The sequence below is a fragment of the Rattus rattus genome, chromosome 18 (genome assembly GCF_011064425.1).
Source record: "Rattus rattus isolate New Zealand chromosome 18, Rrattus_CSIRO_v1, whole genome shotgun sequence".
Taxonomy (NCBI): Eukaryota; Metazoa; Chordata; class Mammalia; order Rodentia; family Muridae; genus Rattus; species Rattus rattus.
Genome location: NC_046171.1, coordinates 39,933,273 through 39,949,834, shown reverse-complemented (window position 1 = coordinate 39,949,834; position 16,562 = coordinate 39,933,273). Strand labels below are relative to the sequence as shown.

The 16,562-nt window shown below is 45.1% G+C and overlaps 1 protein-coding gene across 1 annotated transcript in view; it reads left to right on the top strand.

Annotated features, from left to right (window-relative positions):
• The first annotated feature begins 9,589 nt into the window (after positions 1–9,589).
• Positions 9,590–16,562, top strand: part of Slc16a10 (solute carrier family 16 member 10) — a 105,921-nt gene continuing 98,948 nt past the window's right edge. The window contains exon 1 of the mRNA XM_032889139.1: positions 9,590–10,120. Within this exon, the coding sequence (XP_032745030.1) occupies positions 9,781–10,120 (340 nt within the window). The 5' untranslated portion in view covers positions 9,590–9,780. The remainder of the gene's footprint in view (positions 10,121–16,562) is intronic.

The following is a 16,562-nucleotide window of genomic DNA, read 5'->3' as shown; positions in this document are numbered from 1 at the left end:
TTAACAAGATACAAAACGACTCATGTGAATATAAATAGTCTTTATATAAATAATAATAGTCTTTTTTTTTCTTTTTTCTTTTTTTTTTTTTTCGGAGCTGGGGACCGAACCCAGGGCCTTGCGCTTGCTAGGCAAGTGCTCTACCGCTGAGCTAAATCCCCAACCCCGTCTTTTTTTTTTTTTTTTTTTTAAAGATTTATTTTATTTATATGACTACACTGTAGCTGTCTTCAGACACACCAGGAGAGGGCATCGGATCCCATTACAGGTGGTCGGGAGCCACCATGTGGTTGCTGGGACTTGAACTCATGACCTCTGGATGAGTGGCCAGTGGTCTTAACCACTGAGCCATCTTTCCAGCCCATAAATAGTCTTAGACATCACTGAAAACTTCAATTTCTACAGGATTTTTGCTCCTATTTCTGCTACTCCTATTTCTGGGTAGCATTTCAGCTTCTTCTCTGACATCCAATACTCTTGTGGACGGAGCCCGCGGCTGAGCAGAAATAAATCCAAAGGCCTATCCCCTTACCGAGCCCACCTCAGCAAGGAACTGTTGGATCTCGTTCAGAGGTTGTACAAGTACAAGCAGCTCGGAGAGTGCCCATCGAGGCTGCCAAACCCTCACTAAGGCCACCTCTGAGGTTGCTGCGATGGTGGCAGCTGCTGAGGCCTACATTCTACACTTCCCACTGCTGTATAGGGACCAGAATGTCCCCGGGGTGTTTGTGTTACCTAAGCAGTCACTGGGGCCTGTTGAGGGAGACTCCAGACCTGTTCTGTCACCATCAAAGAAGACTGCAAGCCTAAGGTCTGGTGTATTTATCAGTCAATTAAAGGACAGCTGGGAGGGCAGTATATCTCGCTTGATGGCAGGCCTATCTGGCATGAACGCAGCTCTGGGTTTGGTTGGTCTGCAGCACCCAATAAACTGGATGCGTACCTCACCCCTATATTACTCCAGAGCTACAGACAGGAGGATCAGAAGGTTAGGTTAATTTTTGGTGTTACATGGAGAGTCCAAGGCTAGCCTGGCTATTCAGAGCCTGTCTCTAACAAAGAAACACATTAAAAACACATCGGTTTATCTAAGGCCATGCCTGCAGCTTTAGCATTCTGGAGTCAGAATCAAGAAGACCCCATGACGTGGCATGATGATGTACCAAAAAAAACAAAACAAAATGGTTTTTCTGTTGGAGAATATAGAGAAGGACCACGAAGAAGATAATTTGGAGAGTAGAGAGGCAAGGCAGCTCATCGAGTAGACAGTTTCTGCTAAACCTGAGGATCCGAGTTTGAATCCCCAGACCCACCTGGTGGAGAGAATCAATCCCTTCAGTTGTTTTGTGGCTGCCACATGCACTCCATGGCTTGTCCCACTCCTCAAAATAAATAATGCTGTGCTAACATTCTAAAGAACTTTTCAGAAGAGCGTCGGGAGAGATGGTTTGCAGAGTGAAGTGGTTCTGTGTAAGCCTGATGACCTGAATTTGGATCCCCCAGAATCTGCATTTAAAAAAAAAAACCCAGAAGCTAATGCACAGGTCTGTGAATCCAGCACTCAGAATTACCCAGAAGCTCACAGGCCAGCCAGCTTGGAATACATAGCAAAGTGGCAGAAGCAGAGAGGTACTGCTGCAGACTAAGGTGAACAGTGAGAGCTCACTCCAAAAAGCTCTCTCTCTCTCTCTCTCTCTCTCTCTCTCTCTCTCTGCACACTTGCAGAAGCAGATTTTTCTTTTAAGAAGCTCATTTGTAGGCCTAGGGTGTGACGTTAGAGCACCAGCACCTAAAATATTCAAATGCATAACAGAAAAAAAAAAAAAGACTCAAGCAGAAAAGCAAAACCTTACACAAAATATTTATACATTTTTCTACTTATTAGCATTCTCATATCTGGAACATTGCCCTAAAAGATTACCAGAAAGGAAAAGATTTGGAAGGACAGCCGTTGTAATAGTACTCATAATAAGTAATTTGTATTTAGGACTGTGATTAAATTGTAGTCCAAAGCAGAATGCTTCTGAGGGAAAAAGGAAAAAAAAAAAAACTCTGGTAGGCTAAGGACTAAATCCAGGGCCTTGCACATACCAGGCAAACTTTCTGTTACTGAGCTCATTCTAACCTTACCACAGTGTTTTGAAGACTATTTAATAACATGAGAAATTATGAAATGAGTTAAGAACACAAAACTACTATTGTTAGTGAACATGTTATAGAAATTTCTTTCTTTCCTTCCCTCCTTTTCCTCTTCTTCCTCCTCCTCCTCCTCTTCTTCCTTTTCCTCCTTTCCTTTCTTCAAGACAGGGCTTCCCTGTGTAGCTCTGGAGACTCTGAACCTCACTTTGTAGCCCAGGCTGGCTTCAAACTCAAGATCCACTTCCTCTGCCTCCCCAGTGCTAGTAGCTTAGTCACTTCCTACTTGTTATGTCTAACTTACAAGAAGCAACTTAAGGACAACAGAGGTTCATTTGGTTCACAGTTTGAGTGCCTATGATCCATCATGGAGTGGAAGGCCTGGCAGAGCTCAAGATGTGTGAGTGTGTGTCTCAGTTAGGGTTTTACTGCTTTTAACAGACACCATGACCGAGGCAAGTCTTACAAAGGACAACATTTAATTGGGGCTGGCTTACAGGTTCAGAGGTTCAGTCCATTATCATCATGGTGGGAGCATGGCAGCATCCAGGCAGGCCTGGGGCAGGAGGAGCTGAGAGTTCTACATCCGAAGGAAGCCAGGAACAGACTGGGCATCTCGGGCAGCTAGGAAGGAAGATCTCTAAAGCTCATTCCCACAGTGACTCCACACTTCCTCCAACAAGGCCATACCTTCTAATAGTGCCACTCCCTGGGCCAAGCATATTCAAACTGTGACAGAGTGTGTAGTACTCTTTGTACCTTCACTGGCCTGGAAGAAAAGTACACTTAGATTGCTTTCTCTTCTAACGATGTTTATTCAGTCAGAGGTGCCGGCCCATGAGATGGTGCTGCCCACAGTCCGTGTGCATCTTCTTGAAGGGTGGGTCTGATGTTAAGGTCCTGTTCTCCAATTGGTCCTTGATCTATCAGTAAAGAAGCCATGGGCCAATGGTTTGGAGGAAGGAAAAGGTGGGACTTCCAGGTCCCTCCAGGCAAGAGAGATGTAGGAGAGAGAGGAGGGAGAGTTTACCATGCATGTGAGGGAGAAAAGGTGAGACCAACCTTGATGTGAGATCTCAGATGCAGTAGCCACAGGCCACTCCTACTGGCAGGAAGTTGGGGATACTTAGCTGGGACTAGATGTAACTGAAAAAGTTGAGGGCAGGTGTGGAGCTAAGAGTGTTGATAAGGCATGCTTCTCCAAGTGGGAGAGTGTAGCACCCAGCAATTGTGCCAAAAAGACAAGTTGAAATTGAACATCTGTGTGTGCCTGTGTTTTTCATCTGTGGATTCAATATTCGCTGGGTGGGGGCTGGTAGTGTGGTCCATTCCAGGAACTTAGGTGGGGTAGCAAAGGCTACACACAACGTCTTCCCTCCTCAGTCCAACCTCTGGAGACACTCTCATTGTCATGGCGCTACCTGGTCTGTCCCTATATTCCATAATTACTTCTATTTATACAGACATCGGTCTTACTGTACTATGGCCTACCTCAAGAACCTCATTTTAACTTAACTCTTCAAAGTCCTTCCCTTCAGATACTTTCACAGTCTAAGGTACTAGGGAAGGAATTTTAACATGTGAATTTGTGGTGCATGGGCACACAGTTGAGTCTGTAGAAGTAGGATCCAGCTTTAGTTTTAAAATGCACAGAAAGCTGAGCATGGTAGTGCATTCTTAGTTCTCCACACTCGGCAGGCAGGAGGCCCAGGAGAGCACTCAAGGTTATCCTCAGCAACACCTTGAGTTTGAGACCATCTGATCTCCATGGGACCTCATTTGGGAAAAAAAGCAAATAAAAAGGAAATATGCACAGAAAAGAAAGTGCCCATATTAGGTGGTGATTGGTAAATAGCTGTGCTTCCTGATTAGAGATTTGAGAACAAGGACCTTTGAAGATAGCCTGCGGCCATCTTAACTAGGAGCTCCTAGTCAAAGGTTCCGGCTGCCCCTGGCCACCCTCATCATTTGTTTTTGGAGACGACCTTCCAATGTAGCCCAGGCTGGTCTCCCACTCTTTATCCCTCTACCTCTGCCTTCAACTGCTGAGATTGCATTTACCACCATGCTCAACATCCTCAACTCCATGGCTCTCACCCCTAACAGGGTCTCATGTGTCCCGGGCTGGCCTTGAACTTTGGGTGTACCTGAGGATGACTTTGAACTCTACATTCCAAGTGCAGGGATAACAGGCATTTCTCCCAACTATCACCCTTTGTGCTGTGCTGGGGATTGAGCCAGGGTTTTATGCTTGATATGAAAGCTCTTTGCAAACTGAGCCACGATCTCAACACATCCGGCATCTTCAGATTTCTCCCATTAACCTGAATGCCGCAGTTGTCATTTGGAACCAAGAGTCAACGCTAAACTGTTTTACAGGGGATGTGTATTACTAGGTTATTGACGGCTGCTGTATTTCTCATGAATACACATATTTTTTAAGAAGATCAAATGAGGACACCGGAGTGGTTCTGTAATAAACAGTTTACCTCCGTTTTTTTAAAGTTTTCCGCTATAATGAGATTGGGTCATTTTTGTAAACTATAAAACAAATGCTTCTGCTCTGTGTAGTGTGCACCTTTGGTTACAGCACTTGGAAGACAGAGGCAGGCAGATCTCTACGGTTTGGTACCACTGTGCTCTACATAGTGAGTTCCAGGCCATCCAGGACTACATAGTGTGATCCTGTCTCAACAAAACAAAAACAAAAACAAAATCATGTTGAAAACCATTAAGAATATTCCATAAAATATGGATTATCTTCAGTGTCATATAAATATGTACAAACTATCTTTATACATACCCCCATCCCCTGTTTGGTTTGAGACAGGGTCTTCCATGTTGCTAAGTAGACTAGCCTGGTCTTAAACTCACAGAGATCTGCCTGCCTCTGTCTCCCAAGTGCTGGGCTTAAAAGCCTGTGCTACCATGCCTAGTATTAATTTTGTTTTTAGTACTGGGCATAGAATCCAGAGACTGGCACGTGCTAGACATGCATGGCACCACTGAACTACATTTCCAGCTCAAAGGTGAGGTTCTCCAAGTTATTCTTGAATTCCATTCAGTTTGTGTGATCATGTAATTGTTGCGGAACTATACTTTGAAAGTTTTCAAAATGTAACCTACCCTATTTGAAAATTTCTGGTCTTGTTAAGGGGACTGAATACCACTCTACTAACAGAAGGTTTCCATCCACAGAGTAGGGGAGCCTGGAAGAAAGGATCCATGAAGTCTTCAGAGTAATGAATCCCATTTTAAAGTTGAACTTCCAAAAAAAAAAAAAAAAAAAGTTGAACTTCCAAGATAAAGATTTCATTACGTAGGTCAGGTTTGGTGGCATAAACCACGTCAACTACTTGGGGAGTCTGAGTCAAAAGAGCTGAAAGTTCAAGGTGGTTTAAGATGAGACTGACCCCCATAGGTGCATAGATTTAAATATGTCGTCACAGGGAGTGACACTATTTGAGATTAGGAGGTGTGGCTTAGTTGGGGTAGGTGTGGCCTTGTTGGGAGGAAGTGTGTCATGGGTGGTGGTCTTTGGGGTTTCAGAAACTCAAGCCAGGTCCAGTGTCTCTCTCTTCCTGCTGCCTAGAGATCCAGATGTAGATCTTTCAGCTAATTCTCCAGCACTATGTCTGCCTCCACACTTCCATGCTCCCTGGTATTGACGGTGGGCTAAACCTCTAAGACAGTAAGCCAGCTCAACTTAAACATTTTTCTTTATAAGAGCTGCAGTGATCATAGTTCTTCCCACAGCAATAGAAAAGTGACTAAGACACTGACCAAGACCCTGCTTCAAAATAAAAAGGGCTGGGGCTTAGAAATGTGAGGCCCTATGTTCAACCCTCACATCGGAAATTTACTCCTTTGAAAAAAAGAGAAAAAGGAGGGAGCTTAATGCTTTCTTACTGCTCTAAAAGTATATTAAGTTGTAAAGGACAGAAATTTATTTATAGATTTGGGAGCCAAGAAAAGCACGCGTGAGAAGCCAGCATCTACCGTGAGTATTCTTGACATTTCATCCCATGTCAGAGGACAGAAGCACAAGATAGCACATGTTCATCCTTGCATCACCTAGGACATGGGGAGGGGAGGGCATGAGTCATCCTGTTATCAGGAATCTTCTCCCACATCGGCATGAGTCCACTGGTTAGGGCTGAGCCATTACGATCTAATCGCTTCTTAAAGGTCCTCTCAGTGCTCTTGATAAAGGACGGTGTTGATAACCTATAAACTTTGGGAGACACGCCCAAACCATAGCATGGGGTCAACTTAGAAACAGGTCTTCGAGAAAGCTTGGAGGTGCTCATACAGGGCCTGAAGTGAGCTGTGAGCCTCCAGGGTGGAGAAGGGTTGGAGGAGGTACAGGATGAGGATGAATTGATGTAGGCTCAGTTCACAAGCAGCAAGGCTACTTAGGAGAGCATGATGGTCCACCAGAGAAGAATTCATTGGGGAACCATCTTCTGGAATGGAAAATAGAGAGTTAATTAAATGGTCTTCTAGAGCCAGAAATGGACAGGATTGTATTTGGGGAAGGCAGCAAAGAGGTATATGAAGGAGGGGCCTCCAAATTCTGGTTTGGACTTTGGAAGCTGAGGGAGGGATGCTGGAAGATTGGCAGGATGAGGGAACTGTGGAAAGAGATCAAGAAAGTAGAAATCAGACTTCGTTTAGTCTTGCTTCTGAAGTAAAGATATTTTTTTTTGCACAAAAATACCACATTTATCATTTGTGCAAACCAATGTTTAAGAACTCTGCTTTCTCCTTTTTCTCTTTTTCTGAATGATGAAACTTTTTTTTTCCCCAATGCGACCGTTGAACCTAGGGACTCACATACTCTATGCAATAGGCTATATCCCCAGCCTTTTCCCTGTTTTGTTTTGTTTTGCTTGAACCCAGGGCTTCATACAAGCAAAGCACAAACCCTACATTTCAGCCATTCTGTTGTGCACTGGTTCTGGTTTTTTTTTTTCAAGAACTTTTTGTCTCATGGTGCTGGAGATTGAACACTGGGCTTCACACGCTTGGTGATCTCCAACAGCTCTCCAGCTAAGCTGTGCCTCCAGCCTCATGCACACTTATTAATTAATTAATTAATAATTAATAAATTTTAAGATTGGATCTCTCTACATAGCTCTAGCTCTTGCCGACCTGGCACTCACTATATAGACCAGGCTAATCTTGAATTCACAGGGATCTGTCTGCCTTATCTTCCAAAGTACTGGGGTCAAAGGTTGTGCACCACCACCCTTGACCAACTTGTTCACTAGAAGGCTTTTAGGTGGTGTGTTTGTGCGTGTCCCTCTGGGTGAATGATATTAAACTACAGACGTTCATGAGCACTCCTAAAGAGTCATCATTATATTGCTATTCCGATCTTATGATTTGTAGAGTGCGTCTCAGTAAGGTTGTTTTAGAAACTTCTCTGTAGCCACTGAAGTAGCTCAAAGCTACATGCTTGCTGGTTGATTTCCAATGGTCATTAAGACGGCGTCAAACCAGCCTGTATTATGTGACATAGCTAGAAACTGCGCTTACACGGAACATAATTGGAATCTCATGGCCACATATTCAGCGGTTCAGAACTTTGTATATTCAATTTAGTAATTTGTTTTTAAATTTCTTATTTAGATATTTAGTTTATTTTATTCATATATGAGTGTTTTGCCTACACGTATCGGAAGGTGTTTGATCCCCTGTGTCTTAGTTTGGGTTTCATTGCTATGAAGAGACGCCTTCTTAGTTAGGGTTTTACTGTGTGTGAACACCCCATGACCAAGGCAACTCTTATAAGGATGACATTTAATTGAGGCTGGCTTACAGGTTTAGAGATTCAGTTCTTTATCATCAAGGCAGGAACACGGCAGCATCCCGGCAGGCATGGGGCAGGAGGAACTGAGAGTTCTACATCTTCATCTGAAGGCTGCTGGCAGATTACTGGTTTCCAGGCAGCTAGGATGAGGGTCTTAAAGACCACACCCACAGTGACACACCTACTCCAACAAGGCCACCCCTCCTAATCGTGCCATCCCTGGGCCAAGCATATGCAAACCATCACAACTCCCTACCCTGATGGTAATGGACTAAACTTCTGAAACTGTAAGCCAGCCCCCATTTAAATGCTTTCTTTCTTTCTTCTTCCTTTTTAAAAAAGAGTTACCAGACACCAAGGCAAGCCTTTGAAGGATATTATGTATCCAAGATATTGTGCCATTTTAACTTAATCTCTAAAGCACCCACTTTGACCTATATTCCCAGGTCATTCCTCTGGAATACCCCTCTTTCTTTGGTTTCTTCTCCTTTTCTTTGGCTGAAATGCTCTTTGCTTGTCCTTGCCCACGAAACCTGTGGCTAATCTGGAGCTTAGCTCAAACTTATTTCCTGCAGGTACTATCCTTTTTTGGTGGTGATGGTGGTGGGGATTATAGGGGTAGTTGGTTTCAAGACAGGGTCTCTCTGTGTAGCTTTGACTGTCTTGGAACTCTGTAGAACAGACTGGCTGGCTTAGAACTCAGAGATCCACCTGTCTCTGCCTCCTGAGTGGGAGGATAAAAGTGTGTGCTAACACCCTCCTGGCTAATGTCCCAGTATTTGAACCCCACTGAACTCCATTTTCTGTTTCTGGACTGTTTTTACTTACTAGTTTAGAACAGAGAGAAGCAAAAATATAATAATTACAATTACTGTGTAACCCACCACACTGTCATATTTTGATTTTGTTTGGAGTGAGTAATCTGAATATCTGAGAAATTAAGAAGATACATCGGCATACCATGCCTCAGGGGCCAGAGAAATTGAATATAAGTGCTAGTTCTTTGTTTAGTGTGAAGACTACTTGTGCAGTTGAAAAGTATTGCTTTATAGCCACCTGCCAAAAATATTTGTTAGTTGAAAAATTTAGAATCCCAGTCTGTTTTCCAAAGTGAGCATCTTCAATGTGCCAAGTATTCAAAACGAACTGTGCATTTACAGAATTGGAATAATTAAACAAGGCCCCTGATTCTTGAATTGCCTTTTAAGTGGGAATGTGGCATAAGGATTCTTCTATATTATAATTAGCACAAAAGGGACAACAAACATTAACGGTATCAATTGTGACTCTCCGTTCCGGTGAGGGTAAGGACGCAGGGCAGCCCTACCTGATCGATCACCTTCGCAGCCCACATGTAGGAGACGCTCGCCAGAACGTATTAAGCTAATGCTGAGAGGAGGTCACATTATGCCTGGACACAGACACCGGGTAGCTAATTTGGCCGCGCGCCTGAAGGCGCGCGCGCGGGGGCGATCCTTGCTCCCCTCCCATGGGGCGGAGCCTCCGCTTGCCAACGCCCAATCACCTGTGGGCTCAGGGTGTAAGGCCTCCGCTGGCCACGCCCCTAGGCGGTGCAGGAGGGCGGGAGGGGCGCTTTTAAGAGGCGGCAGCTGAGGGCCGGCTCAATCAGGCGCGAGGGGCAGCCGGTGTGTCAAGTCCTCTCACCGCCTTAGGCGGTGTCTACGGTGTGCGCCGCTCGTCGGCCGGTGGCTCCACAGTCCTCGCCTCAGCCTCCCTTCTCGGTCTGCGCGGCTGTCCCAGGCTCCGCGAGCCACCCCGGACCTTGCGCCCGCGAGCTCTCTCGGCGCCCGACGGGGCCACCTCGGGCTATGGTGCCGTCCCAGGAGGAGCCCGCCGCCGCCGAGCCGGAGACGAACGAGGCGCAGCCGCCCGGGCCCGCGCCCTCGGATGACGCTCCGCTGCCCGTCCCGGGACCGTCGGATGTCTCCGACGTGTCCGTAGAGAAAGTGGAGGTGGAGCTGACGAGGTCAACGGGCAACGAGGTGCCCCCCGAACCCCCCGAGGGCGGCTGGGGCTGGCTGGTGATGCTGGCGGCCATGTGGTGCAATGGGTCTGTGTTTGGCATCCAGAACGCCTACGGGGTGCTCTTCGTGTCCATGCTGGAGACCTTCGGGGCCAAGGACGATGACAACATGGCCTTCAAGGCAGGTGGGACGTTGCGGCGGGCCGGGGGGAGGGGGGAATATGCTGGGTGGGAAATGGGAGTTTGGTGCGTCCTCTTGTGCTGGGAGGGTGTGAGCTGTGGGTCGACTCATCTCACTTGCAGCCTACAGCTTGGGGTTCCCCTCTGCCAGTTTCTTTTTGCATGGAACCCAAAGGCAGGGACCGTGCTTTTGGAAGTAAGTTGCAGAGTTGTTCCTGTCCGAGGCTTTGGACTCCTCCTTTCTGCAGAGTGGGCGCCAAGAATCCATAGTACTTTTACTGGTGGGAAGTAAACGGAACGTTCCAGCACCAACAACACTGCATTACCATTTTTACAGTCTGTTTTGTGACCGCCACCGTGGCGTGGTGATCTGCCTGCCATGCTGCAGAAGGATAGGTGTGTTTGGGTGGATGGGAACGCAGCCCAGCGCGGGAGATTGGCAAAGTGGGAAAGTGGATCCCAAGGTCACAGGGAGTCCCAAAGGCAGCCTATTAAAAGTGGTAATCGGTCGTCTCTCTGCACGCTCTACTATATTTAGACAGCAAAGGAGGCAGCCACGTGAGATGGTAAGAGGAAGATAAGGGGTTGGACCTTTTATGTTGACGTTTTTTCTACCTTAGGCAAAAGGTGCAGACTCTGCATTTTCGTCAAACGCTTCCTGACTGATTATGCAAAAGTTAAGTCTAGGACGGTCGGCATAATGACATTTCCCCCATTATTTCATCTCACACTGCAAGGCAGATGTTGTCAGCTCTGTTTGGGTGAGAAAATGGAAAGTCAGGGATAGGAAGTATCTTAGTGAGGAATAGAATAAAGACAGAGTGAGTCACCTGACTTGGAGATTGAGTGATTCCCATTGCTAAATCGGGCTACCACTGCCTTTTGGGAACCTTCACAAGATCAATAATTTCTGTGTTTCTTTCCCAGCTGTGTTTCTGTCTGCTCAGCCTGGCCTTGAACTCAAGATCCTCTTGGCTCAGTCGGGATTATAAGAACATTCTGCACCATACTGGGCAATAGTCTTTTAAAACAACAGCAGGGTCTCACTATGTAGTTCTGGCTGGCCTAGAACTCGATATGTAGGTCCGGCTGTCCTCAAACTCACAGAGATCCTCTTGCTTCTACTTCCTGTGATGGGACTAAAGTCATCTACTACCATAGCGCTCCCCCCACCACCCTTTAGTTTCTGTTTTTTGAGTGTGCTCTTTAGATTTTTGGTGTACACATAAAGAAAAGAAACAGGATTGCAATTACGAATTGGAAGGTTAAGGCTGTGTGGAGAAAAATCACTCTCTCTTTCATTTCTTTCTTTCTTCAGTGTTAGGCATGGAAGTCAGGGCCTTGGATATGGTGCTTGAGGGCTGCACCAGTTCCCTACCTTTAAAGTGATTTTTTCATCATATGAATAACATTGTACTTTATGCACTCTCTCTTGAGTAGACATTTAGGTTGCATTCCAAATTAAAAACAAAATACTCCAGTATTACTGTACTCTCTTTCCCTGGGAGTGATGTTGTATCATATTTAATGAGGAATTGCTGTTCCTTAAGTGGCTGTTGAGGTTGCTGTGTTGGGCAGATCAAAGGGCTAGCCACAGTGTTGGTTTTAACTGCAGGACAGATATGAAAACCCAATAGCAAGCGAACGTTACTTTGCATAGTTCTTGATATTTCTGTGTCTAGGTAATTTCCAACTTCAGGCATTTCCATGACATAGGCTTTCTTTGCAGATATGGGCTCACCTGAATTTCAGCTGTGAGCAAGATTTAAACCTCAGGTTTGTCTGACTTAAGGGATTAGGCTTTTTTTTTTTTTTTCCGGAGCTGGGGACCGAACCCAGGGCCTTGTGCTTGCTAGGCAAGCGCTCTACTACTGAGCTAAATCCCCAGTCCCTGGATTAGGCTTTTAACTGCACTAGATAACATTCGACCAATCTGATAATTTTTTGTTCCTACAATGCTTCTGGCATTGAACATCTGAAAGGCTAGGGATTTAGCTCCCTCAGTAGAGCAGTAATTACCTAGAGCCTTACTTACTGTGTAGTCCAGCACTCCATAAACCTACGGTGGCATGTGCCCGAAGTCCCAGTACTCCGAAGGAGAGGCAGGAGCAGGAGTTCAAGGTCATAGACCTTTCCTTTTGAAGCAAGCTTGAGGTCTCCGTACTCTATAAGAGATCCTGTCCAAAAAATTCATTTTTCTTTGCAACTGGTAAACAATGCCCATGAGTTCAAGGACAAGCAGAAATTATTGATCTTATGTCTTGTCAAAAGATTTTTGAAATGTAGAGACCTCCACAGAGAAGTCTACTTTTTTGTTTTGTTTTGTTTTTTGTTTATTTATTTATTTTTTTTATCTTTTTTTGAGACAGGGTTTCTCTGTGTAGCCCTGGCTGTCCTGGAACTCACTTTGTAGAACAGACTGGTCTCGAACTCAGAGATCCACCTGCCTCTGCCTCGAGTGCTGGGAATAAAGGTATGTACCTCCACTGACATCTGAGAAGTCAGCTTTTAAAATGGCATTTATGCAAAATTCTGGTTAGAGTGTACCATGCAAGGCAGCTCTCCCTGGCAGTGCTAAAAGGAGATTTCCTTGTGGTTCTTCTCCTTAAGAGTGTTAGTTCATTTGTTTTTTTTTTTTTTTTTTTTGAAAAAGATCTTACTATATAGCCCTGGATGGTTTCTGCCTCTGCTTCCAGAATACCCACATTAACTCCACATAATGTATGATCTATTTCAGAATTTTCAAGAAGGGCTAGATTTGTTAGTAATAAAGGGCTAAATTTAATAGTAAATGCTGGGACTAGAAGAGGTGGCTCAGCGGTTAAGAGCACTGGCTGCTCTTCCAGAGGTCCTGAGTTCAATTCCCAGTAACCACACAGTGGCTCACAACCATCTGTAATGTTTGAAGACAGCTACAATGTATTCATCTACATAATGTAAATAAGTAATTAAATCTTAGAAAAAAAATGCTGAGATTTACTTCCACTGAGTTATAAGGGAGTTCCACACCATTTTGGTCCCCCCACCCCCCTTGCCAGTACATTTCCCCGCTCCCTCTCTTTCTTTGGAGACAGGGTCTCACTTTGAAGTCTTGGTTAGCTTAAAATCACTCTGTAGACCGGGCCGTCTTTGTCTCGACTTCTGGCATTATAAGTATGTACCACCGTGTACCACCATGTTTACTGTTTGGAAGTAGTGGCAGGAGGAAACAATGCCAGCTATTCTCAGTGTAGGGCCTGCTGAAATACAAATGAGTGTTCCAGAGAAAGAATTTTCCCCTGAGACATTTGCGCGATAAAGATCCCTAATCTCGTTCTAAAAGTCTGAAAGTCCAGCGGTGGGAACTGGGAAAGAACTGACAGCCTTTCTTTCTGGTTATGAAGTCTCTGTGAAACTGAGGCTTTGGGATGGGGATGCTAGCTGCACTCCGAATTGGTCAGTAAAGTCGATAGGGCATACAGCAGGGCGCCAGCCTCCACCACGTGCCCACGTGCTGGTGACACAACCATGCCAGAGGTAGTCCAGGTAGGTTAGAAGGAGTAAGAGCCCTTGAGTTGTCCCTTTCACTTCGGTTTTACCTGTTCCAAGCTCACGCTCTTTTTGCCTGAGTGGAAGGGAGTCAGGCTCTTTGGGAAGGAAAATGCGTACTACAGTTAACTGGAGCATTGGCTTCTGCCAGAATCCATAGATTGCTTTCAACTGCTGGGGCCTGGAAAACCGTGGACCTGCTAAGTCTAGAGTTCTCTGTCTCCTCATTCTGTGCCAGGGCAGTCGGGGCTCATGCGAGGGTGTTCATCTTACCTGCTGTTTTCTCCTTGGGGAAAGACAAATATTCTAATGATGTGTTTGTTTTCAAAAAATATCTATTAAAAACAGGTATGTTTTTAGAATTCATATTTAGGTTAGCATTAATGCTAATCTTTTGAAGAAATTACCGTCTTTTTTGAGCCAAAGGCTCTACTTTTTTCAACAGTTTCCCTAATATGTTCTTTTTCAAAAATATTTTTTAAAAAGATTTATTTATTTATTATGTATAAGTACACTGTGGCTGTCTTCAGACACACCAGAAGAGGGCATCAGATCTCATGACAGATGGTTGTGAGCCACCATGTGGTTGCTGGGATTTGAACTCAGGACCTCTGGAAGAGCAGTCGGTGCTCTTAACTGCTGAGCCATCTCTCCAGCCTTAAAAATATTTTTGTGAATGCGTGTGTGTACGTGTGCATGTTGGTGTGTGAGGGTGTACCATGCCACGCTTTGTCTTTGGAGGTAGGAGGGAGGACAGTGCTGGGTGCTGGTTCTCACTTTCAGCTTTTACACAGGCTCCAGTGCTCAGCCTTGAGCAGCAAATGCTTTTACCGAGCCAGTTCCCTGGCCCCAAATATGCTCTTTAATGGCCCTTCTTGAAAGTGGAGGAGGTCTGTGTTTAAGACTGGGAAACACCACACAATATACTTCTCCAGACTGTTTAAAATGCAAGTTAACATGAGGGTTTTTTGTTGTTGTTTGTTTGTTTTATTTTTTATTTTATTTTTAATTGCCTGTTAAAAAGGTGTGGGAAGAGAGGCTCTCTGTCCACAAGCTTTACCGTTACACCACTTTCCCTTTATGGAAAAAGTATATTCTTTAGACAGCTATACCACTGAGCAGGAATTGGGTAGCATTTAGAGGTGGGAGCATGTCGTGTTACCTCATTACCCTCTCTAGCCGCTGAAGTTCAAGCCAGTGTCAAATTCCCAAGTTTCCACGTTTACCTTTATGTCGATACCTACTATAAAGCCTAGACCTTCCCTTTCACTGACTTGAACTGGCAGTGCACAGATTCCCCAGAGAAAAGCACAATTATCTGGTTAGAGTTGCATGTGATATGGAAGCCTCCAGACTGCCATCCAATGTTAATTTTCAGTCATAGGATTGATGAAGCTTGGCCAACTGTGTTGGTCAACAAGTACTCGTGAAGAAGGGTACAGTAGCAGAGTGAAAGGGAAACCTACAGAGACTGTCTGGCCAGATCCTTCTCCATTCTTCCCTTGCAGTGTTAGGGCCCAAACAAGGTAGGTCCAAGAATTCCTCTACAGAGAGCTCTTACACAGAACCTGTGTAGTGGTGTACTGGGGGTATTAGAGGATTATTTCTTAGCTTTTATGGCTGGCTCTGAGGAAAAAGACTTTAATTATTACCCACCTGGGAACTGAGGGGGAGAGAATTCAAGTCGTAACAGTGCCTCAATGGAGAGTGAGTGAAAGACAGGAAGGCAAGAGAGGATCTGAGAGGAACTGGTTTTTGGCTTCCTTTGGGCTAGTTTTCTAAGCCCTAGAACTACAATGTGGTTTTTCCACCTAAATTACTGGAGATTTAGGCTGTCAAGTCTTTGACTCTGGAAGCCAGAGTTAATCCTGATGCCTTTATCTTCAAGAGGTTCAGTTGGCAAGGAAAGCCGCTGCCTGAATGAACTAAGTAGCAACTGCTTGGTTGAGATGATTTTAATAATAGAGAGACCCGACTCCTGCTCCTCCACATCGATTACTGTGATAGCAGCCCACAATTCCTACGTAGAACAGCTAAGAAGGCTTACTCGTGCCAACAACTCATCTGAACCACTCACTAGTAAGTCAACAGAGCACAAAAGCCACTCACAGAATTGGAAAATAAAGGAGGAGTATGGGCTGGGCCTGGTAGTGTCCACCTAGAATCCTGGTGCTTGGAAGGTAGACCAGAAGGCGAGTTCAAGGTCAGCAGGGGCTATGTACTGAGTCACCACAGTAAAAGGAAGAAATGGTCCGTCATGGTTCTTTCCCTTCCTTCCATGTTAACTGCCAAGTCAGCACGACTAAAGGTATGTCAGACTTATTTCAGGAGTTCTGAGATACTGTTTAGAATAAATGGTGTTCTGCGCGTTTGTGTTTGTAACGTCAGTGCTGGAGATGAAATCCAGGGCTGTATACACACTAGGCAAAGGCTCTACCACTGCTCACGGCATCAGCTCTGAGCTCTGATGTGATCGGCTTCATCTTTACACTTATCCTTGTTCAACCTGTACTGCAGTTTCGTGAGTTCAATTCTATAGCTAGGCACTTGGCCTTTTCTGCCTATCCAGTGCTTCATAAACCTCATGGCTCCACTTACTTTCTTGGGGTTAAGATGAATGTTTACAATTTCTGGACAGTTCCATTTGGGTTTAAATGCACATTGTACTCAGCTAGAGTGGATTTGCCTTTTAGCCAGCCCAGGCAGCCTTTCCCCTTCACCAGACACACCAACCCCTATGTGGACACACATCTTTCCTGGGTTCTCATAGAGTACTTTGGGTTCCTTAAGTTACACATACATGGTGTGATGTTTTCCCAGAGGTCACGTGGGCTCTGACGTAGTTAATGATTAATCCACGGTAGGTATCATGGCATTAATGGGAGGTAGGTGAAGTTAGGCGGGTCCTATGGGGTAAGC